This window comes from Phaeodactylum tricornutum, chromosome 3 (genome assembly GCF_000150955.2).
Source record: "Phaeodactylum tricornutum CCAP 1055/1 chromosome 3, complete sequence".
Classification (NCBI taxonomy): Eukaryota; Bacillariophyta; class Bacillariophyceae; order Surirellales; family Neidiaceae; genus Phaeodactylum; species Phaeodactylum tricornutum.
Genome location: NC_011671.1, coordinates 1,131,734 through 1,154,863, shown reverse-complemented (window position 1 = coordinate 1,154,863; position 23,130 = coordinate 1,131,734). Strand labels below are relative to the sequence as shown.

Below are 23,130 nucleotides of genomic sequence, written 5' to 3'. Positions count from 1 at the left end.
GAGCGGCCATCAAGATAGAAAGTATTGTGAGATCATACAATGAGTCCGTCCGCTGCAGTACAACGCAAAAAGCAGCGTCCAAAATCTCGACTTGGTGGCGGGCTGTTAGTTTGAGACTGGCGTTTCGGTTGAAACGATTACTCGTTTTGATAATCCAATCGCATACCCGTGGGGCGTTGGTGAGAAAGAAAAGATGCCAACAGCACTTAAAATCAGCTGGTACAAACTTGGTCAATGAGGAGTGGTTCGGCGGACACCGTTTTTGTGCCAGCGCTCCAATTGACTCTGCATCCGTACTACAAGCTTGGGTTCGTAGGACTCGACTGCAATCCCAGAAATTGAACAGCATGATTGGATTTGAAGCGAGCGATCAGATACCAATCCAAAAAGTAGTGGGGGGTAAGATTGATGCGAATGATGGAGAGGTGCTATATACGGACTCCCTTCACTCTTCGGCCAGTCGGAACCAAGACAGTCTACTGCATACACAGGAGTCCAAGGGTTGGGAAGATAATGCTCTTCTAGAAAAGCTAAAAAACGAAAATATGATGTACGCAAATGAAATCGCTATCCTCAAAGAAGATATAAGGCAGGTAACAGCTGAAGCAGAGACACACAAAGCCGAGATCAATAACGAGTACGAGGACAGGCTCATCGATTACGAAAAAGAAGTAATAGAATTGCAGGAAGCGCTCAAATTAGCGGAAGCAGAGAAACGCGAACTGCAGCGTCAGGCAGATGCTTCAAAGAAAAGCTACTTTAAGAAGATCCGTCGCTATAAAGAGAAAGCTACCAATAACCATAGGGCACACCAGGAATATTTGGAGGACGTACAGCAAATCTTCGAGGCCAAGACAGCTCGATTCCTCGCAGATTTAGAGACTCTACGCTGCGACAAAGACAAACGAATTGCAGACTTAGAGCACCAGGCAGCATTGCTCCAAAAATCGAAATCTTGCACAGGGGAACCTGCAGTCGAATCATCCAGAATATCATTGGTCGTTCATTCGGATTGGCCGCCCTCTCTTTTGGTCGAAGCTGAGCAGTTAGCACGGGATCTGTATTCGCTTACATCAGCAGCTAGTATTCTTCGAGTCGTAGAAGCTTCGCAGCTCAACAGTGGGTCGCCAGCATTGTACATCGAGCAGAAAGTAACGTCTCAAGTTCAAATGATTGTTCCTCGGCTTCTTGAAATGATTGAACTTATTGATACTGATCATGATGAAAAGAATGAAGGCTACCATGAAGTCTACAATTGTGAAGAAGCCGATGACGAGTCAAAACTTAGTGACATTTATGACTTTGACCTATCGAAGGGGGCGCCCTCGACGACTTTGTCGGATGAGCGCTTTACTCTTTGCGGTAGGAGATAGCATCACACAAGGAAGTACACAAGTTGAAATGGGGAAGGCCAAGGACACACGGTTGACAGAAGGCGCAAACAAGCGCCTTTTGTGCGGTTGCTCATGGGCTCCGCCGAAAGCTCCTGCATTCAGACAGAGATTTACTGTTTAGTCTGCGTGGTAACCACTAATTTTCATTAAATGAATAAACTGGGCATTATCTAAGAGTGTTCTTCACCACCAACAATTGCCGATCTCTGAGTTCCAGGCGGGATGCAGGAACGAGCAACTGATTCAAAGACTTTCTCAATCTCAGTGGCACAGCGTGTAAAAGGATAATTCCAAAAGCCATAGCGTTGATTTTTGACGAGTTCAATGAACGTAATCAACAAACCCCATGGGTGAGGGCGATTTACAATAAGGCGTTCGAGCAGTACCCTTGTTACTTGCTCCTTCACAGCGACGCTCTTGAACTCGCTGAAGAGATAGAGCACGACGCAGGAAAAGTAGTGCGTGTGACTCGACGGATATCTTAGCTGGTTCACGATTGCATTCAGGCAAACGTAGCGCCCCCGATCTTCTAGTTCCATTAGTTTCTGGATTACCTCCATCTCCGGAGTACGCGTCAGAGAAATCTGTGAGTTTTGAAGCCTCGCCAGTGCATGCGCTCCAACATAAACAACCAAAGAATTGACTTTCGGCACGTCAATTTCAGCTCCACCATCACGATGAAGCAAAGGAAGAAGCTCCAAGAGAAAGTTCCGACGCTGTCCATCCTTTAGGAACGCATCGAGATGCCCACGAAAGGAAGCGATTGGACTAAGAATATTCGACAAAATTGTAGGACTTTGAGAGATCTCGGGAAGCAAATCGATTTTGAGATTTGGAGTGAACGGGTCCGGAGGATTCATGGCCTTCGGAGTGGCAGACAGAATAATGTTACGAAGCTGTACGCAGCTTTCGGGAATAACATTACAGAAGCTGAGATGAAAACCGGCGAGAAAAGTTGGGAAATCGTGAAGTAAAACAAGCAGAACACGCAAGGTCCCTTCATATAGCTTTTTGACGGGTACAGTGAGTTCAACTCGCCTTAGCGAAGGTTCCAAGAAAAGAAGCTGGTCAATCAGTAATTGATGAGCGACATTCCATCCCTTTTCGTCGGAGAACAAAATCAGGTTAGGAAGGAAGTGCCTATGCGACACAAGCTCGAGCCATGAGAATGCGAAAGCTGGAAATATCATTGGTTGGCATACGTGAAAGGCGGCTCCGAAAACACTCAAAATGCCGAGACGAACAGCCTCAAATACAGGATCCGGCTTGTTTAGATCAATTACAAGATTGAGCAAGAGACGAAACCACGGACGCTGGTCCCACGGGTTTGCAGACCCTTCCATACTACTTTCATAGTGCCACATCATCGACCTGACGATTGTCCCAAGAATCTTGTTGAGAACTCCCAGGCGCTGAGCATTTACTTGGTCGGCTGAGCCTCCTGCGTTCATGTGACGAACAAGAATACCGAGAAGCTTGGCGAAGTGGTCTATGAATACGTAATTGATATGCTTCTTCCCGTCTCCACGCTGAGTACTGGATTTGAGAGCAGCATCGACAACAATGATGACAGAATTTCGGAGGAACCTTTCCGTCTGCTCCTCGTTTTTCCCCATCCCGAAGCGCTGCAAAATAATCATGTATTGAGCGAGAGCTTTCTCGTTCAGAGAGGGCTCAGACTGCAGACGGATCCACCCTTCTAGCAAGGCAGTAACTTGCTGCTTTGCAGTTGTTGGATCGTTTCGGAAGAAAGACGCAACTGCTTCAGCAACTCTTTTCGATGCCTTCGAATAAGTGTCAAGAGAAACAATCGAAAGACTGCTGCTACTTTCAAGTCGTTGCGTTTCTACCGACTTGCTCGCACTCGCAGGAACTGGTGCGTGGATCTGGAGAGCTGGAACACGAGCTTCCTCTAGCATCAGCAAGATTGGCTTTCGAAAAGATTGCGGAATTTGAGCACTTGCATCGCTCCTGCCCTCAGCGACTTGACTCATCAAATCAAGTAGCTTCGGAAAGTCAGCCGTTGTAGCTATTTTTTCCATGAAAGCAGTACGAATAAAGAGCAAGGAGAATTCAAGCCATATATGATTGCTACCATTGTCAGCCCTTGCGGCGAGAAAAGAATCAAGATCGTGTACAGACAAAAGGCGGCTCCGGACGAGAAGTAACAACACAGTCCGGTGTAATCTTCGCTGCTGTTCAGTGTTGGTGGGAGCGTACGTGGACCAAGTGCCCATGTCTTTGCCAAGCTTTGGACAGAATTCGTTGATATTCTCAAGAAGTGCGACTAATGCCTCGAGGCGCAAAGGCTCGGAGAGACTAAGCTCGTAAAGTCTTTTGAAGATGACTTGTGAAAACCCCAGTATCAGCTCCTGTTCGGACGTTGTGAGCGGACGAGAAGCTCCAGGAGCAGCGGCATTTGGCATGACTTGTTTTACAGCAGCCAAAATTTGACGTATTTGGTGTTCTTGAGGAAGCATGGCTAGCTTCACTTCTGCTGCCCGCGGACCAGCGGCTGTCAAAAGGCTTGATACTGCCGAATCTAGCTTTGAAGTCAACGCCGATAGAGCTTCAGTTCCGAATTGCTGTGAAACCGACGGCTTCACCACAGAGATCGCGTCTGAGTCGCTTGATCCAGGCGGAGCATCCCCGTTCGCACGAGTCGTGCTTCGTTCTGTAGCTCCCGTTGCACTCGCAGGGCCTTGCGACTGCCGGGGAAGTCGTTGAAAGCTATCGTATAGTTGTAAGTGCTCCTTACGAAGACCACCCGGTTTTGGGCGAATGCGATCTGGAAGGCCGGACGGATACTGCTGACTCCTGTTCGCGAAGATTGACATATCATAAAAAGGTTGACCAGTTTGTTCACGATGGTTCCGTCGTGAATTGATCGAACTGGCCATAGATTCATCTACATCCCTTACTGCCTTCTCTGTCGCAGCCTTTTCAATAAGCATACAGCCTATCTCGAGGTTATCGGTTGCACATATCTGCACGCACTGTTCGACGACGTTCTGATCTTGCTCTCCAAGCTTTTCATTCCTTCCAAGACTATTCGTGAGAAGCTGTCTGAGATGAGTGGAAACGCTGGAACGGAGTGGCTCGCGACAAGTAACCAGAGCAAGGCTCCCTGCTAAATTTGCAACCATAAGCTGCCCTGCTTTCCTCAACTTGGTTTCGTCTCCTTCCATGGCGAAGTCTTTCGATACTATCTCCTTAGTAGTAATGCAGGCAATCGTGACACTGCGTTCGACGACAGGCTGAATAATTTCCCGAATTGCTCGGTCGACAGCGATTGGTACCCATCGCTTAAGTGATGCCGAGGTAAGACTACTCAGAACTGGGCTCCCTTGGGTTTGGAGAAGCTGCGGCAAGCTTGCGTTGACTGTGACGTAAGAGGCAAGATTAGGTATTACCGTGTCCTGTGGGTCTTGCCCCGACTTATCCTCGCTACTTGGTACTGTCGACGGAATCGGCAAATTGAGAGACTGAGCCTCAGAGCTACCGACAAGAGAGCGGGAAGGCACGACTCCCGTTGCGGACGACTTTGACCCCGATGATGCGCTCTTGATGTTAAAATCAGGATTACGTTCTTTCACCGGTGCGATGCGCTTCGCCAGGACGCCGTTGCGGAGCGGAATCTCTTCCAGCTTTATGCCAAGATTTTTGCAGAGAACTTCAACTTCGAATTTAATATTCATCTTGAGACCGTCGACCATGTAAACCGACCGAAATACACCAAGAATGCCCATGAGCCAAGGATTTGGTGGACGAAAAATTCTGGAATTTTTCGCACCCTCAAGGGTCTTTGCCAAAAACGGGGCAACCGCGATCAGCTTGCCCGTTTCGTATCCCTGGAGTAGCAATTCCTTTGCGTCCAACATAATCTGCAGAATTGGCCGATTTCGAGCCAGAGTAATCTGACCAAGCCAAATTCCTAGATTCTTGAGATATCCTCGCTCCGATGACGACGTCGTAATTTTGGACGATCGAAGAAGCTTTCCGATGTTGCGGTAAACGCTATTGATGATCGCTTCCATCAAACCTTTTCCATAGTCCCCTAGATTGTCGAGGAATGACAAATAGAGCGAATGAAAATTTGCTTGTGTGCTAATGCGCTTTACAACCAAAAAATGACCAAGCCAACCAAAGTACTTTGGGTCCAACATCTCCTTGAGGTCCTGAGCCTTCTGCTCTACGTTTGACTGTGCAAGATTATTCACCAAGAACTGGACGCGGTCTAAAACCGTATCCGTCGGAGCATCAAAGTCGTTTTCGGAATCAGGACTATCCGTCACGGCACGCCCAAGCTTAGGCCCAAACTCGGCAACCCGCGGCGGCGAGGATAAGTTCAGCACCTCCGACGATAGCTCAAGCGCACTTGGTACGGGAGCACTTTGGGATCGATGGGACGTTATTGCCTCGCCCGGTGGATGAGGTAGTAAAGTGTCGCCAGCGAGTCCTGATTCAAGAACTTTTGGTACAGGAGGCTGTTGGCCTGCCACGGAAGCAGCGCCCTGATTCTTGCTCATTTCTCGTTCAATCTCAGAAACTAACGCAGCGTAGCCATCTTTCAAGTGTGGTATCTGTACAATATGGGAGCAATACTGTGGCCATTCATGAAGCCGGCCTTTAAATTGTTCGAGCGCGAACATACCAAAGTTGAACATCTTGCCGCTACTAGTAGTAGTCCCGGCCGGAGAGGGAGGCTTACGCAGAGCTTCAAGGACATACCGAAGAGCAATACCCAATGTAATGCTACTTACCAACTGCTCCTGAATTAGGGCGCCAAAAAGGATTCCGGTAATGCGCAATTCTTTCTCGGGATACTTGGAGAAAAATCGATACTCGTCGAAGAGATTGTGCACCATACAGGCAAATATCTCATTCTCCTTTGAGTCGCCCGACGTTTTGAAGCGCTTGAGCATTTCTACCACCTCTCCTATACTTTGTTCGGAAGTGTAGATCTTTTGAAAATACTGAGTAGCCATTTCTTCCACGTCGTCCGCTACTGGAGGTCCGTTGGATGGAGGGAGTTGGGCTGAGGTAGCACTGGCTTGTAACGAGGAGCGCAGCGACGGGGTAGCTGAAAGAACGGCATCCATAAGCCCCTTAATACTGTCACCCAATGTACTGTTACCGAAAGCCGTCGAATCAGAACTCTTTACGGTCTGCGACAAGATAGCCGGGTCCAACGAGCGGAGCATCTGCAGTGACGTCGAGATGTTCTCGTGACTGACGAGGGGAGCAGTCGTGCCGCCTGCGCGAGGACCTGCTGATGTAAAGTTTTTTCGTAAATACGCAATCAGAGACACGGCGAATGACAAAGCTTGACTTTTGGAGGACAGCTCTTTGCCAAGCCATGGCTTTATTTGTAAATAATCGTTGTCGGCCATGACAAAAGCAACCGCGATGCTGAATTCCGCATCCTTACTACCGTTCAATAACGATGCCACAGCTTCAGCCGGCGCCGGCAAAAGTCGCGCAACATTAATCACATGAACGATTGTTGCGAGGCGCACCGAGGGACCTTCCAATGCTGTCGTCCGCCGAGCTTCGAAACAGGCCGCCGTTACGGTACTTGGCGAAATCGCGTACAGACGCCGCAAGGCGGGGCCGGCATTTTGAGCACGGTGATGGGCGTTGGGTCGAAAAAACAACGGAACAAGTTCTCTCATGACGTCCGTCTTGAGTTGCAATCCGGCGTTAGCTAACCCGGAACTACCGAGCGCACGTTGCGAGACAGCATTGGCGACTTGTAGTTGCAAACGAACTAGCGAGCAGAGTAAAACCTCGGGACATGAGAGAAGGCATTTGACAAATAAGTCGCGAACACGCCGATACAGGGACGGTACGTCGGATAGAGAAAGGAGACGCTGTAGAACCTCGGCTGACGCCCAGCATTGTGTATTGGGAGCGGCATTTGGCCCGGACGGAGACGTTGTTGCCGCATCGGCCAACTCTTCGTCATTCAGGGAAATCATAAAAACGCTCGGTGGCACGGCAGTCATATGTTCGAGAACCGACAGCTGTCCCGAAGAATTGCGCCACTGGTTGGTAAGGGCGGACAAGGGGGGTGTATTCTTGGCCCCCGCCCGAAAGAGATCCATCAATGTGCTAAACTGCGCTGCATCGCTCAGAAAAAAAGCGGGAAAGTCCCAGGCGTGCGCTACGGCCGACCAGTCACGGGAACCGTAGTCTTCACTCAGTACTTGTGCCACGGCTTTTAGATTCCACACCTCCGAACCGGAATAGGTATTATCACGACCGGCCAAAAGACTTCCGAGCAAGGCCGATGAGAGCCCATTCGAGGAATTGCTGCTGTCGTGCTTGTCGGAAAAAAAGAATAGCAACTGGGCCAACGCAGGCTCATTCAACGGTCCGAATGTTTGGCTGAATTCGCTCAAGACATCTCGAAACACAGAGCTGGAATGGGTACACGATGGACCTACTTCGGACAAGACATTGGCAATACCCGACTCTTCCGGAACACGAGAGGCAATATGAGAAATACGCCGAGACAAATCTTCGTCACCGGAAGCTCGGGATGGGTTCATGGCGGCTACCTGTCGAATCTCTTGATATAGATGCAGCGACTCTAATGCTTGATCGAGACCACTCTTGTGCTGTAGTACCTGTTTCGCAAAAGTTCGAGTACGCGTGAGTCTCAATGCTTGTACATCCGAGGGGTTGTTGTGGGAACGAACGGTATCGGTCCGTACACGCCCAACCCAACAACTTATTTAATAATCTCGTCGTCAATCATGATACGTACCGGGTGATTGGCCAAAATTTGTGCAGCGGACGATACCAGGGAAGAATTCCAAGTCGTTAAACTACTATCGACGATCAAAGCCAATTGGATGGTATCCAGCAATGCTAGGGCTTCAGGAGCAGTTGAGCTTTTCGGTCTGTCTTGTATCAGGTCCACCTTTTAAAATCGATGCGTGCGGTGTGTGAGCGATCTCAATGCAAACAAAAAAATACAAAGAAACATTTACCGCCACGATAATAATAAAAAACCCGCCACAATAATCACAATGCAGCGTTACACCTGAATCCGAGACACGTACCAAATACGTGGAGTATTCCTCGAATACTTTCTGCGGCGCTGCTTGCGATGTGTTTGTCTTGACTTGGAGTCTGGAATAAGCCTGTGCAACGAACGCGAGGGCCGAAGCCCGGGGCGTACGGTGTACCGGAAGACTCTTGCTGTCTGACGTTGGGAGGCTGGACAACGGAACTGAGGCGGGATTGTTAGTGCTGGTGAGTGTGGGTGTTCGGTCGATCTTGTTGCTTTGCACTTCTTCGCTCATGGGCCATGGCAACCCAGGTTGTTGTTTCTCTGTAATGCGGGGAATAAGTCTGTAGGTATAGGGGGTGTGCAATAGAATGGCAATGGATGCGTGAGGATTGGGGGGGGGGGGTTCCGACGAGCTTACAGAGTTGACTGTAACGTGGACTCGTGAGATTTGTTGCCGCGGCACCGTCGACGGCCGTTCCGTTCCTTGCGGAATGACAGCCGCCGGAAGCGCCAGACCAAACGAACCAAGGATTGTCGCGCCCGAGAGGTCGCTCCCACTCTAGTGTTGATACAGAACAGACGACAGATTGTGAAAATATATTGCGGAACCAGGAATCGCACACACTTTCGGCTCTGCGGACGCGGCCAGAACGAGTGTGGAGCAAACAAGCTGTAAAAGTTTATTAGCCTGACTTTCGTAGCAATCTCAGAAGTTCAAGTTGTCACTATAGGTAAGATAGCTCGACGTTGGATGTCCCATTGCCCAAAACAGCGATCTACCTCTCCACGAGAGTCGCTCGCAGGCGACTCTTCGTAAGTAACTGTGATAGTTAGACGAGGCACAGTGACTCTTGAATCTGTAGTCGGAGTAGCTCAACAGCACGCGACCGCACGAATGATGACGTGAGGCTGCCATCACCCGAAGATTCTGTACCCGTAGCTTAATTTAACTCGGCAGTTTTTGTTCAACGGATGCAGTACTTAGAAAAAGGCGTGCGTAATTCGACATTTCACAAGATTGAAGCTGACTCAGATAACGTAAGTGCCGTGCGCCATGGGTTTCGAACTTCGATCGGATTCGTATGCGTTGACAAATCGCCAACTTTACAGTTAGGCCATTCCCATCCCATTAAATCACAAAAGATTCGGTTTCGTCACAAGATCCTTTCCGAACCATGGTCCGATTTTCATCCGCTATTTCGGCTCTTGCAGCTCTCGCCTCCCCCGTGAGTGCTTCTGTCCGTGCCATTACGTCTAATCGTGCCCTCCAGGACCAAGGCCTTGTCGAGATTGTGGTCGAGAACGACGATCTCGGCATTCTCGAGTCGGCAGTACTCGCCGCCGGTTTGGAGGCTGACAACGAGTTGGGAGGTGACGGACCCTTTACGGTCTTGGCTCCGATCGATGACGCCTTTGATCCCGTGCCCGAGAAGTATCTGGACTCCGAATACGTGTTGCACCTCACCGAGATTCTCAACTTTCACGTTATTGTGGACGCCGCAGCGCTCGCCGCCGATCTCAATGATGGCGATACTATTCTCATGAAGAACGGCGAGAGCGTGACGGTATCTATTGATGGAGACACCGTATCGTTCTCCCCCGCCATTGGAGGATCCGCGAACGTCGTGGTGGCCGATGTTGTCGCCTCCAACGGTGTTGCGCACGTGATCGATGCGGTGCTGACGCCATCCTTTTTGGGTTTCGACCTTGCAGGCCTGGCCACCGAAGCTGGTCTTACTACGCTTGTAGATGCTGCTGTCGCTGCTGGAATCAGTGAAGCTCTCTCGGATCCCGACAACTCGCTTACCATCCTGGCCCCTACCAACGACGCGTTCGCAGCAGTGGAAGGCCTTGCCGATCTTCTCATGATGCCCGACGAGCTATCCGCTCTCCTTCTCTACCACTCCTTTGAAGGAATTGTACAGTCGTCCCAGCTTGTCTCTGGCCCTGTGTCTCCCATTACCAATCTTTCCTATGACTGTCGAGGTCTCGGATGCCGGTGTTGTCTTTACCGGTGCTAATTCAGCCACCGTGACGGCTGCCGATGTGCTCGCCAACAATGGCCTGGTCCATGTCATCGACGCTGTCCTCCTCCCACCGGACTCCACCGAGACAGAGCCTATGGACGGAGCCGCCTATGGAAACGGAACCGCCTATGGAAACGGAACCCCCAACTGAAACGGAGCCGCCCATGGAAACGGAACCCCCCGCGGAGACTGAACCACCGACTCTCCCCTCCCTCGTCGACATTGTGGTCGACACAGAAGACCTCAGCACGCTGGAAACCGCCGTCACACAGGCGGGTTTGGTCGATACTCTGAGCGGAGACGGTCCCTTTACGGTCTTTGCCCCAACTAACGAGGCCTTTGCCGCTGTCCCCACCAAGTATCTCGATCCGGACTACCTTCCGCACTTGAGAAACACTCTGCTCTTCCATGTTGCCTCTGATGCGGCTGTCTTGTCCACCGACTTGGTCGATGGACAGGAAATCACCATGGCGAACGGTGAAATTATCACTGTTAGCATCTCGGTCGACAGCGTGACCCTCACGCCGGCTCTCGGAGGAAGCGCCACCGTCGTTTCGGCCGATGTCATGGCCAGCAATGGAGTCGCTCACGTCATTGACGCGGTCTTAGCTCCGGCTTTTCTCGCCACGAACCTCGCCGAACTTGCCACTGCCTCGGGCTTGACCCTTCTGGTTCAGGCCGTTGTTGCGGCTGGTCTCGCGGACACCATCTCTAGTGCTGACAGTTCTCTGACGGTCCTTGCCCCCACGGACGAAGCCTTTGCTGCCGTAGAAGGTGTGGCGGAAATACTACAAGACCAGGACCTCCTCACCAGTATCTTGCTGTACCACGTCTTTGAAGGCATCATTTCATCCAGCGAGCTTACCACTGGAACCGTTACTCCGCTTAACATGATTCCGCTCGGAGTGGATGTATCGGACAGCGGTGTCGTCTTTACGGGCGCCAACAGCGCCAATGTGGTGACTGCTGATGTTCTGGCAAACAATGGTATAGTCCACGTGATTGACGCTGTGTTGTTGCCTCCGCAGGACGCCACGGCGGCCCCTGCCGCTGCTGGCGCCACTCCGACGGCGACCCCAGCTGATATGCCCACCGCTGTTGACACCCCGACCGCCTCACCTGTGGCGATGCCTGCGACCAGTACTGCCGTGTCCATCCAGGGCGTGAGCGCGATTGTTGCTGCGGCCGGTATGATCCTCGCTCTTGTCTTGTAAAATGTCGAAAGAGTGTCAAACATTGTGACTAAGTGAAGGGAGACAAAAAATGGTAAATAACAATTTAAAATAAGATACTGGAGATCCTCTCGATATTTTAAAGCCATTTATATGCGGCCAAGAGTAGTCTAGCCCTCATGCCTGCAGTGCAGCACACAAATATATGAACTGTTTCGATGATCATTCTTGCGGCAGTGGACATTCTTGGACCCAAAGTCTTGCTTTACGAAACGGCCAGTTCACTCATGCGCTCAATATCGCCACCGCGGTCACTGCTGGTCTTGCGACCCACCAGACGAGACCATCGACCACAGTCGAAACCGTAGCTTTGCAAACTACCTGGCGTTGCATCCGCTGACAATTCGGCGTACTGGCAGTCCAGCCATTCCATGTGCTCTCCGTAGGCAACCTTCAAGCTATCCACCTCATGCGGTCGAATGCCGGAAAGACACACGAGGCCGCCGGGAGCCAGGTTGGTCACGATAGCCGCCACCATGGAAGGTCGGACCAACTGGCCAATGAGTATATTCGCCACTACTACATCAACTCCCACGCCGTCGTTGTCGGTATTCGACGTCGTGAGCCCGTACGGTAGGACTTCCCGCACGTGCAACCCCGCGAACGTCGAGTCGTCGAATCCGTTGATCTGTACGTTGCGAGAGGCCGTGACCAGCGCCTCGGCTTCCACATCCACACCGATGCAGCGACGTGCACCGTTGTGCAAGGCTGCTACCGACAGAATGCCGGATCCGCAGCCGTAATCCAGAACGACGTTGCCGTTTTGCACCGTTTGGCAAATCCAATCCAAGCAGAGGCGCGTAGTAGGATGCACACCGGTGCCCCAGCCGTTGCGACCGAGCAGCAGGCGGACCGGAAAGTAACCGTCGTGTCTTTTGTCGTCGAGGTACGTGGATTCTGCTGCCAGGACCCGAACGTTTCCAATGCAGAGACCGTCTACGGGTAAGGTATCGTTTTCTCCCGCTTGCAGCGTGGAAGCGGTGGTAATCGAAGAGCCCGGGGCTTCCAAATTCTCTACGACCCACGCCGACAGTCGACGACTGCTATCGATAGTTGCGGTGTTATTGCTGATGCGACCGACCGTGACCGCATCTTTTTCACGAGAGTTGCTTTCTGCGGTTTCGAACAGAAGGATACTCGGTCTGGTCGGTCTCGAGACTCGCGCAGTGCAAGACGTCCTCCACCTACTCACCAGAATCCATGCCGTACACCGAGAGCGGAAAAAAACCTCTGCTACGACAATCCCGAGCAGCAACAGGTTCCTCATGGCACAAGAGGAAAAGGACAAGGAGGACGGCTACAAAATAATTAACTTTTGACGGTAAGTTGCTGAAATGACAACGATTGTTGTAGTACTAGATGACAAAAGAGGGGCTTTGACAAAGGCCGGGGTCGAGATTGTCGGGATATTCTGTTTTGCCATCAGGTGAGTTGACACACTCGTTGATACATTTTCCACAAATTCAGTTTGATTATCGAGTACCGTAAGGACTCAAACGCTATTTTGGACCAATCAAAAGACTTAACAACAGCAAGCTTTGTTCCGCGAAACCATTGGCCCGAAAGTTGATGTTTTGAGGCCATCCAAAAGCGTTCGAGCTTTTGACGAATGAACTAGCGGACTCGGACTCCTCACGGTACTGTTCATTCCTTAGATCCTCCGTGGAGACCAAGGCAATTCTCAAAGTGGTGTCGTAACAAATCGATCGTGAAAGTACCACAGTAGAGCATGCCTCTCCATCGAACGTCTTCGTGGGCCACAAAGATGATACTTCTTGCCTTGTCGGTCGTCTCCCGTCGTCCCGGGGCGGGTGCCTTTCGATCAGTCTTCCCCAACACCGCACGGGCGCGACGTTCTCGTTCTCTGCGATGGGAGGGCTCTTCTTCTACGGATAGTACTACTCCTACCGAAGTGTCCGACGACAAGTTCGCCGCCTTTCGCAACCGTAACAACCGGGACGATCAAGTCTTTTCCGCCATGTCCGGTGACGGCGGCATCAAGGTCACCGCCGCGACCGTCCGGAATCTACTCAACGATATATCGCTGCAACACACCATGACGGCCACTCCCACCGACGCGATGGGACGGACCGTCACTTGCGGCTTACTCCTAGCCAACGGTATTCAGGATGAACAAATCGTCCAAATCACCATGAACGGTACGTACCCATGGCTTTTGAGACGCACTGACTATCAAGGGGTATCAACAGTACCTCGTCTTTCACAAGGTGCCGCTCACACTATCGTTATTCGACTCCTGTCGTAACACCTTACAGGCGACGGTCCCATTCGCGGTATCGTGGCCATTGCCTCCGGTACGGGTCAAGTACGAGGGTACGTCGGGAGTCCGGGTTTGGGAGAAATGTCACTGACGGACGCTGTCGGTAAGGGCAGCGTCCAGATTGTTAAGAATCACCCCGACTGGCCGAGACCCTACAATGGTATTACGGCCATTCGACACGGAGACATCGATCGGGATATCGGAATTTATTTGGCCGAAAGTGAACAGCGCTCGTGTGCCTTGGCGGCCGCGACCGCCATGAACGGAATTTTGTGCACAGCGGCGGGCGGCTATTTAATTGAACAATTGCCGGGTGTCGAACCGGAAACCATTGCCCGGGTGGAACAGAATCTCGCTAAATTAGTACAAAAGGATGGTGGAGACGAGCTCCCGGCGAACTTGTTGCTGAGCGGTGTAACGCCTCTGGACATGGCCGCGATTATTCTGGATGGCTTGGACATGCAACCGTTACAGCAGATCAAACCCGGACTGGTGTGCCACTGCACCGAAGACCGACTCTTCCGGTCGTTGCGGCTACTATCCAAAGAAGAGGTCGACGATATTTTGGAAAAGGAGGAGCAGATCGAAGCACGATGCCAATTCTGTGGCAAGGTATACCGCATGGGTGCTCCCGAAATTCGGGATAGGCTGGCCGCCGCCAAAGGAGATCCGTCCAAAGAAGATGTGGGTGAATAAAGTCGCAAATTAGAATCTGTCACGGCATACTTGGCAAAACCTGTTTGTGGTGGAAGGGACTCTGCTATCTATTTTGTGGTGTTATATCGTACGCCATGAGAGCCTGCCTATACGTATTTTATGTATAGCTAGTAACAAATCTGGACCAAAGGCTGCTAACGACAGTCATTTCATTGTCTACCAAATGGAGCCAACTACTGGTAAAAAATAGTGGATGGGAGTAGAACGCCGGTGTCCACTAATCCCATGTACGGGCACCACACTCCTTCCCCGGCAACCACGACAGACTCATCAATCCTGATAAAGTTTGAGCATTTCGTCTCTAAGTTTGGCGTCTACCCGTGGCTTGTCATCCACGTAATACCCGACTCCCTTGTCTCCGCTCCGAAAAACGCATCCTTTTCTGGAACCTGCATACTTCGATGCAGCAACGAACGACTCTTTAAGCGTTCGCGGATCTGATTCATCGTCGCGATTTCGCTCGGATCGCTTGCGACTACGGCTCTCGTCCTTGCGGCGTTCCTTACGATCCTTCCGTCGGTGCTTTTTTCTTTTGCGATCACGGTCGGACTCGTCCGTTTCGCTCCCGGACGAGGATTGGTCAGCGTCCACGCGACGCCGCTTCCGTTCATGTTTCTTCCGTTTCCGTCGTTTATCTTTGCGGTGGCGTTTTCGGTCCCGCCTCCGCACTGAATCCTCCGAGGACGAGCCGCCACTGTCCGGACTCTTACTCCGCCGCCGACTCCGCGAGCGCGTCGTTTTGGCTGGCACCTTCTCCAATTGACTTTGCCCAGCAGGTACGAATTCGTCCTCGCTACTGCTGTCCTCTTGTGCCAACAGTGCCGCCTGTCGACGTGCTTCGGTCGCGTCGGCGTCGGCACGTTCCGCGTCGCCCGCTCGGCGTGGCTTGGGTTGTTTGAGTCCCCGGTAAAGGCGTTGGGCGAAATCGTCCCGGGCTGCCCCGTCCGTTAGATTTTGTTGACGTGCCATGGCCAGGACTTCCTGTGCCTTGCGCTGCCCGGCTTCGTCGGCGGCGTGGTCCGCTGCGGCTGGGTCGCCCTGACCCGCGTACGGATCGTGTCTACGCCAAGCAAAAGCAAACGAGGGGTAAGTTACTGAGCAAGGAGATGAAGACTTTTGCTTTGGAGCTTGGCATGTCTCTGCATATCTATCAATATATATATATATATATACACCAAAACACAGAGACGCATCCAATCATCAACGCACCCAATAGTCTTTTGCCAAATCGCGGTGGATTGCAACGATCCGCTAGTGGACATGCGATTGTTGTGCGGCATGCGCACTCTTCCGGCGGAAGCTGGCATAATGGCGATCCCCTGCCGTGCAAAAACAGTAGCACTGTCGTAGATACCAGCAGGAACGAGTCGAGTTGAGAGTAGCGGTGACGAACTGGAAAGCAGGAAAACTGTTGGAGTCAGGAATGGAAGCGGTACCGCGGCAGATTTCCCATGATGGTACGCTGTGAGCGGCACGGCATAAAAGAACACACTGCCAGTGAAAGTCGATTTCGTCCGACCACACCCGAGACCGATGCCGCGCGGGACTTGAGCATTCCCGTGAACGATTCGACGCCGCATTTGACGTCCTTCTGAGAGCTGGGGAACCAGTTTAGAATCCGGGACTCGCTGGATCAACAACCCCAGAACCCAACTCGGTCCCCACCTCACGACGACACATCGCGGAGCGCTGTACAAAGATCGGCTGAGTTCAAAACACGACGACAACAATAACCAACGCAGCTCCCTCTATTGCAACGACTCCATCCGCTAGTGTTTTTTTCTACTACCCGACATACCCTGGACGAGCAACTCCGGATGCTTCGATCGGCTGTTATTGTTATCTCTTAACACAACGACGCGAAGGATCGTGAATCTACGTACAGTTAGCACTTTCGCTTGTCGCTCCCACTCTGTTTACATTTCCAGAAGCATGCGTTCCAGCATACCCACGGTAACCCGGGTGGCTTCCCGTCGTCTCACTCTGCGACAATTACCAGAACACCGTAGTATCCACTGTCAATCTACACTTCTTTCCCCACTCGGTTCTACGCTTCGACATCCAAACAGTCCTTCCATGCCGCTCTGCTCTTACACACACTTCTCCACGCTCGCACCGGCACCAGAGAAAAACACCCTGACGCCGCAGAACAGTCGCTTCGCCGCGGTCAACCACGCTAGAGCCTACGAATTCAGCATGGCGGGACAACACGGTCAACAGCTCGCGCTCGCGGAACTGGAAGGTCGTGGTCGGGACGATCCACCCTTTGATCCCTTTCTCGAAGAGGAATTGGAAGAAGCCCGCCTAGCGGAGGCCAACGCCGCTGTACGGGAGGAAGAAGACATCCCCGAAGCCGAACTGGTTGGTGAGGACGAAGAAAATGACGACGACGACAACGACGATGATGTGGAAGACGTGGACGACGAGGTCCTGCAAGGATCAATCTACAACAACGACGGATCGCTGCGACGCACCAAAGCCGAACGCGCCACGCTGCGCGCAGGAGCCCCCGCCGGCGGACTCTTCGCCATCCTCGAGCTCGCCGGCTCGCAACACAAAATCACCACGGACGATCTCCTCATTGTCAATCGCTTGCGACCGCAGAAGCATTTCCACGTCGGTTCCGTGCACACTTTGGAAGACGTGATGTTGGTCAGCTCCTCGCATTACACCCTCGTCGGTATGCCCTACGTCCGGGGCGCGCAAGTGGACTTGCTCGTGGAGGAAATTACCATGGACGCCAAAGTTATTGTCTTTCGCAAGCGCCGGAGGAAGAATTCGCAGCGCAAAAACGGTTCCCGGCGCGACGTGACTATGCTCCGTGTCCTCGATATTCGCCCGCCCGACGCCTTCCAAAACCAGGCTCACCGGGAGCGACCGCCACCGGCTCCGTTGGTCAAAAACTAGATACGGTGGTGTCTCGCAATGCCTGTCCACCCAATCTATACACAGCCGTATAATGTGAATAAAGAGGAACTCGTTAGACCGAATGGACTCGTTAGCCAAAGCTATCGGGGTCGTAGATGTGGATGTCGGATTGAGCGGTGTCTACTGATTCGTTTTCGTTTGCGCATGAATACGTAAAAGTCGCCAACGGGTGTGGAAGGCACGAATCTATGCAAACTCGACCCAACCTCGACTTCCACATCTACTTGGCTGCTTTCTTCTACCGTTCCAAGCACATCAAACACCGCATTGTGCTGCGGTACGATCGGTCCCGTTGCCCATTCACAGATAAAATCCCTAACCGTATCTGGAGATTCGGACAGTTACATCCGGGTACGTTCGGAAGCCAAACGTCTCAATGTTTAAACGCTCGAGAGACTTTTTGAGACAAGCCGAGAATGGGTCACGCTCCTATGTGATCAATGACGTGTCTGACGTTTATTTAATCATAGGTAGAGGTTCGTGGAATCACTGGGATTCGACTTCGATGACGTTAGGTGGCATACAATAGTACGTCTGGATTGGGACGCCGGGGATTAGGATCGATGACACCAACCGATCACTTTTTCGCCATCGGCACCTTGACACTTTTTTCCGTTATTTTGTCTATTATGTAGGCTTGGTCCCCGCTCGGTTGACACCTCTCCCTCCTGACATCCGTCTCACTACGACCACGTTAGCTTTGGCGGGGAAATTTAGCCGTTCCAACGACACAGGCATATAGAGACGGCCATCAAGTACGAACTCGACTTCCATCCACGAACGAGCAATCGCACTTTCGTCCCGCCACAGCGAATTTGGAAAATAACAAGGTTGCCATCACTGGCTTACAATTCTGCTTCGACATTTTTTGGAGACACGCACACCAACGCATACAACCATATTTCGCACTCGTTTTGCGCCAACACCATGATTCCCAATGGTCGCACGGATTCTTTACGGATTGCCGTTATTCGCGCGGTGATTGGAATGTTCTTTCTGTCGCTATGGGCAGAAAGTGCCAACGCGTTTGAAGCGGGTTTTTCGGGATTACATCGGCAGCCGAAGTCTACGCAATTGAATGCCTGGTCCTTGCCGATACCGACTTCCATTCCCAGTACTTGGTACAACGAATACAACCCCACCGCACGGCGGACCGTATACGATGAGTAAGTCGTGACTGACTGCCAGTGTGCGGTATTTGAACGACGGTGTCAACACAAGGAACGAGATTGTTATCCCGTGTCAGAACAAGCATGTCTCACATTCCACGTTTGGTTGCCTTCTCCTTATAGCGTCCCCTTTGAATACAAGTTTGTGACTCTAGGCAAGGATTGGCCCTCTATGATGGAAACCTCCGCGACTTCGACCCCCAAAACAGAAGCCGTGACGACGACGAAGGTTGTTCGCCCTCGCTGGACGCGATGGGCGCGCCGACTGACACGTCGCCCGTCTTTGGACACGTGAAAAGCACGCTACTCGCGCACTGGCCCGCTGTGTCTGCCGGTTGGCACAAACTGTACAAAGACTTTACTGTGGCACACTTTTGGACCGACACTAGTGCAATGCACGCACGACTACGCATCTCCCATATACTCATATCACACCCACATCCACATACAGCATAGGAAACGTTCTACGCTTTGCACAAAAACCTTATCACGACCCCATCCACATCTATTTCACCCATTCTTTGCTAACACACACATGGATTCTCGAGTTATTTGACGCGCTGCTTGCATACAAGACCGCAGTTGCCTCTCGTGATATTCATAGCTACACGACACAATATGCTACCGTAAACTATTATTATAAATGACAATTTCGTCTGTTTGATGACTCTTTCCCATCGTCTCTAGGTTGCTGTATTAAGGTGTTCAACAGCGAGCTACAAATCACAAATACGTATTGTATTTATAGTGTCAATGCCATGCGGCTCGACTACGGTACTTTATTTTCCTAATGCAATGGCATTGCGTTTCTCGTCCTCGTCATCTACTCTTACGTAACATTGCGCACCTCGCCACTTAATTTATTCAGCCAAACATTCCGACTTCCTCTTCTTCCGTTGGGCGCCTGAATACTGCTGGAAGTGAATCCGCATTGGTGGCTCTACGCACGTTCAAGCGCTCATTAACCACATCCACGAGAATAGTATCGCCGTCCACGAATTCTCCACCTAGAATTCCCCGAGCGACCACTGTTTCGAGCTCGCGCTGAATGGTTCGCTTGAGCGGTCGGGCGCCGTACACGGGATCGAAACCAACTTCGGCCAGAAAGTCGAGCGCCTCCTCTCGCAAGACCAGACGCATTTGCTTCTCTTCCAGGCGCTTCTCCAATCGTCGCACTTCCAAAACAACAATACCTCGCAGGTTGTTTTTGTTCAGACTATTGAAGATGACATGTTCATCGATACGATTCAAAAACTCGGGACGGAATCGTTCGCGCATCGCCTCGGTCACCCTAGACCTCATAATCTCTTGGTCACCAATTTCGCTGGAACCATTCAAGTCCAAAATTTCTTGACTACCCACATTGCTCGTAAAGATGCAGATCGTGTTGCGGAAGTTGACGGTGTTTCCTTTTGAGTCGGTCAGCCGACCATCGTCCAAAAGCTGCAGCATGACGTTGAACACGTCAGGATGCGCCTTTTCCATTTCGTCAAACAACAGGACCGCGTACGGCCGGCGGCGAATCGCATCCGTCAACTGACCACCTTCATCGTAACCAACATAACCGGGAGGTGCTCCAAGCAATCGCGAGACGGTATGCTTTTCCATATACTCGGACATATCGATACGGATCAAGGCATCCTCGCTATCAAACATAAACTCTGCGAGTGCTTTGGCACACTCAGTTTTTCCAACTCCAGTAGGTCCCAAGACTATTCGTGCAAAACCAACCAAATCGTGAGAAACATGACCGGAACAAACAAGTGACGCACCTCAGCACATTTCGATTCCTAAAACTTACAAATCAGAGAAGCGATGGGTTTGGAAGGATCGTTCAGACCAGCGCGGGATCTCTGCACTGCTTCTGTAACAACACGAATAGCTTCGTCTTGCCCAATGAGGCGTTCGCGCAGCTTGTCTCCCATTGTAAGGATGCGATCACGCTCCGACTCCAGCAATTTTCCAGGAGGAATTCCTGTCCAGACGGCCACGACGCCTGCGATATCATCAGCGACAACTTCGTCTCGCAGCATTCGTTCTTCGCCCGGTCCAAGATCGTACTGTCCGATGTTTTCCAGCTCTTCCAGCTCTCTTTCCAGAGGAGGGAGGTCTGAATATTTCAATTCGGCAGCCTTGTTCAGATCAAATTCACGTTCAAATTTTTCAATATCGAGCTTGACCTTGGCGATTTTTTCTTTCACATCTTTCAGGCGGTCAACGGCACCTTTTTCCGCCATCCATTTCATATTGAGCTCTTGCTGTTCGTACTTCAGTGACCCAAGTTCTTCATCGATCTTTGCCAGACGGAAATTTTCGCTCGTGGCTTTGAATGTGTTGCCGTCTTCCTCGTACTTCTCAAAGTCAGATTGCAGCGAAAGTCGTTCCATCTCCAATTGAATAATGCGGCGATCAATCTCGTCTAGAATAGTCGGCTTGGATGTGATCTCGTTATTCAACTTTGCACAGGCTTCGTCAACGAGATCAATTGCCTTGTCGGGTAAAAATCTGAAAAATCAAGAAATTCAAGAGAGTCAGTTTTTGCGTTCGTGCTCGGACGGGATACCATCATTCGATAGCTACTCCCACTGCACGTACCGATCCGGAATGTAACGATGACTCAGCTTGGCCGCCGCCAACAAAGCTTCGTCACGAATACGTACACCGTGATGCAATTCGTAACGAGGCTTGAGGCCACGGAGAATACTGACGGTATCTTCCGGCGTTGGCTGATCAATCATGACTTGCTGAAAGCGACGCTCGAGAGCCTTGTCCTTTTCAATGTACTTGCGGTATTCATTGATGGTGGTGGCACCGATACAACGGAGTTGCCCCCGGGCCAACGCAGGCTTGAGCAAGTTCGACGCATCCATCGACCCCTGTGCCGCGCCTGCCCCGACGACGGTATGCATTTCGTCAATGAACAGAATGATTTCGCCGTCACTCTGGGTGACTTCCTCGACGACAGCCTTGAGTCGTTCTTCAAATTGTCCACGCATACTGGCGCCAGCCACTAGAGCTCCCATGTCCAAACCAATCAAGCGGCAGTTCTTGAGGCTGTCGGGGACGTCTCCGTCAATCATACGCTGGGCAATACCCTCCGCAATGGCCGTCTTACCAACCCCTGGGTCTCCAATCAAAACCGGGTTGTTCTTGGTACGACGCGACAGAATCTGGATGGCGCGTCGAATTTCGTCGTCCCGTCCAATGACCGGATCGAGCTTTCCCTGTTCCGCGCGTTCGGTCAAGTCTACGCCGTATTTGGTGAGAGCATCGTACATGCTTTCGGCACTCCGACTAATGGCGGGTCCGCTCTTTTTGCGCATTTCCTTGACCACTTCCAGCACGTCCGTGTATTTAACGTTTTGACGCATCAATGCTTCGCGGGTAAACTTGTCGTCCTCTTTGACCATTGCCAACACCAGTCCTTCCGTAGAAACGTACGAGTCCTGTAGCACCACAATACAATACAAAACACCAGTGTTAGAGTTACCGCAATTCCACACACACACTGTAAAAGCCATCGCCGGGAAGACCCAATCGGCTTACCCCGAGTGCCTGTTTGCCATTCCGTGCCGTTTCCAGCACCTTCTGCAGCGTTCGTCCCATAATTTTGTTGGTGGGATCGGAAACTCGCGGTTGTTTGGCCAGATATTCATCGAGTTCGCAACGAAGTCTGTTGAGATTAACGCCCGCTTTGTTGAGTATTTTCTCGACGACGCGCTTGGCGGCATCCGCGTCTTCTCCGCCGTTGTGTTTGTTCGGATTCAGCATGAATTCCAACACAAAGGGCGCTTCAAAGGTACTGGCGGAGTAGTAGTCCGAAACTTTGGTCAAGCCGGCAATGGAGGACCAGGCCGCTTCGGTGTACTTGTCTTCGGAAAAGTCTTCCGCCGCTATGCGCAAGGACGTGGTCGACGTCCAAGCCTTTCGTGGTGCACTCGACTGGGGAAGGAACGAATGCGGAGTCGAAGCATGGCCGACGGGAATGGCAGGAAAGGCTGGACGAAACGACGTTTTCGCACGTGCGACGTTGTTGTGGTAAGCGGCGGGGGCAAAGGCGTTCACGGATGTTCCTTCCATCCATGCTGCCGCCACCACCACCAACAGCAAGGCCAACCGCGTTTGGCTGGTCGTCATCGTCCTCGTACGAGAGTTCAACGATTTTGGGTGTAGACAACAGCAAGTTGTGTCTTTTCTCTAGTCTCGAAAAGGGTGCGGTTCGTATAGTGTATGTGTACAAATGTATGGGAATACTTACACAATACGTGTATACGATCAACAATCTCTTTTCGGTGTGAGGCTGGTGAAGAACGGGCTAGTAGCGAACGTCCAGGGTACCAGAAATTTTGACTCCAAGAAAA

At 51.5% G+C, this 23,130-nt stretch overlaps 8 protein-coding genes across 8 annotated transcripts; 3 read left to right on the top strand and 5 right to left on the bottom strand.

The window, feature by feature from the left end:
* Positions 1 to 1,618: 1,618 nt before the first annotated feature.
* Positions 1,619 to 3,637, bottom strand: PHATR_10354 (predicted protein; the record flags this gene model as incomplete). The annotated part of the gene is made up of 2 exons (XM_002186157.1): positions 1,619 to 3,153; positions 3,214 to 3,637. Coding segments are annotated over 2 exons (1,959 nt in total), but the record flags the coding sequence as incomplete, so codon positions are not given.
* Positions 3,638 to 4,734: 1,097 nt separating this feature from the next.
* PHATR_18735 (predicted protein) lies at positions 4,735 to 6,090 on the bottom strand (the record flags this gene model as incomplete). Its single annotated transcript, XM_002186156.1, has 1 exon — positions 4,735 to 6,090. A coding segment is annotated over exon 1 (1,326 nt), but the record flags the coding sequence as incomplete, so codon positions are not given.
* A 4,516-nt stretch (positions 6,091 to 10,606) lies between these two features.
* On the top strand, positions 10,607 to 11,056 carry PHATR_10261 (predicted protein; the record flags this gene model as incomplete). The annotated part of the gene is made up of 1 exon (XM_002186443.1): positions 10,607 to 11,056. A coding segment is annotated over one exon (450 nt), but the record flags the coding sequence as incomplete, so codon positions are not given.
* A 671-nt stretch (positions 11,057 to 11,727) lies between these two features.
* On the bottom strand, positions 11,728 to 13,063 carry PHATR_44159 (predicted protein). The gene is made up of 2 exons (XM_002186155.1): positions 12,867 to 13,063; positions 11,728 to 12,787 (listed from the first exon to the last, which is right to left on the bottom strand). Exons 1-2 carry the CDS (start codon positions 12,874 to 12,876, stop codon positions 11,880 to 11,882), a joined length of 918 nt encoding a protein of 305 aa, XP_002186191.1. The 5' UTR covers positions 12,877 to 13,063; the 3' UTR covers positions 11,728 to 11,879.
* A 376-nt stretch (positions 13,064 to 13,439) lies between these two features.
* Positions 13,440 to 14,651, top strand: PHATR_33525 (predicted protein; the record flags this gene model as incomplete). The annotated part of the gene is made up of 2 exons (XM_002186442.1): positions 13,440 to 13,833; positions 13,951 to 14,651. The coding sequence occupies 2 exons, from the start codon at positions 13,440 to 13,442 to the stop codon at positions 14,649 to 14,651; spliced, it is 1,095 nt and encodes a 364-aa protein (XP_002186478.1).
* Positions 14,652 to 15,303: 652 nt separating this feature from the next.
* PHATR_33524 (predicted protein) lies at positions 15,304 to 15,979 on the bottom strand (the record flags this gene model as incomplete). The annotated part of the gene is made up of 3 exons (XM_002186154.1): positions 15,304 to 15,366; positions 15,423 to 15,732; positions 15,882 to 15,979. The coding sequence occupies 3 exons, from the start codon at positions 15,977 to 15,979 to the stop codon at positions 15,304 to 15,306; spliced, it is 471 nt and encodes a 156-aa protein (XP_002186190.1).
* An 889-nt stretch (positions 15,980 to 16,868) lies between these two features.
* Positions 16,869 to 17,579, top strand: PHATR_33523 (predicted protein; the record flags this gene model as incomplete). Its single annotated transcript, XM_002186441.1, has 1 exon — positions 16,869 to 17,579. The coding sequence occupies one exon, from the start codon at positions 16,869 to 16,871 to the stop codon at positions 17,577 to 17,579; it is 711 nt and encodes a 236-aa protein (XP_002186477.1).
* Positions 17,580 to 19,502: 1,923 nt separating this feature from the next.
* Positions 19,503 to 23,126, bottom strand: PHATR_25856 (predicted protein). Its single transcript, XM_002186153.1, has 4 exons — positions 22,316 to 23,126; positions 21,365 to 22,215; positions 20,571 to 21,274; positions 19,503 to 20,481 (listed from the first exon to the last, which is right to left on the bottom strand). The coding sequence occupies exons 1-4, from the start codon at positions 22,904 to 22,906 to the stop codon at positions 19,634 to 19,636; spliced, it is 2,994 nt and encodes a 997-aa protein (XP_002186189.1). The 5' UTR covers positions 22,907 to 23,126; the 3' UTR covers positions 19,503 to 19,633.
* Positions 23,127 to 23,130: the final 4 nt, after the last annotated feature.

What these genes read in the sequence shown, in the direction of transcription:
- PHATR_25856 (XM_002186153.1), bottom strand. Translation starts at nt 22,906, where the DNA reads ATGACGACCAGCCAAACGCGGTTGGCCTTGCTGTTGGTGGTGGTGGCG. An exon ending in ATGGCAAACAGGCACTCGGG is followed by an intron (nt 22,216 to 22,315) that starts GTAAGCCGATTG and finishes GTGGTGCTACAG; the next exon opens with GACTCGTACGTTTCTACGGA. An exon ending in CATCGTTACATTCCGGATCG is followed by an intron (nt 21,275 to 21,364) that starts GTACGTGCAGTG and finishes TTGATTTTTCAG; the next exon opens with ATTTTTACCCGACAAGGCAA.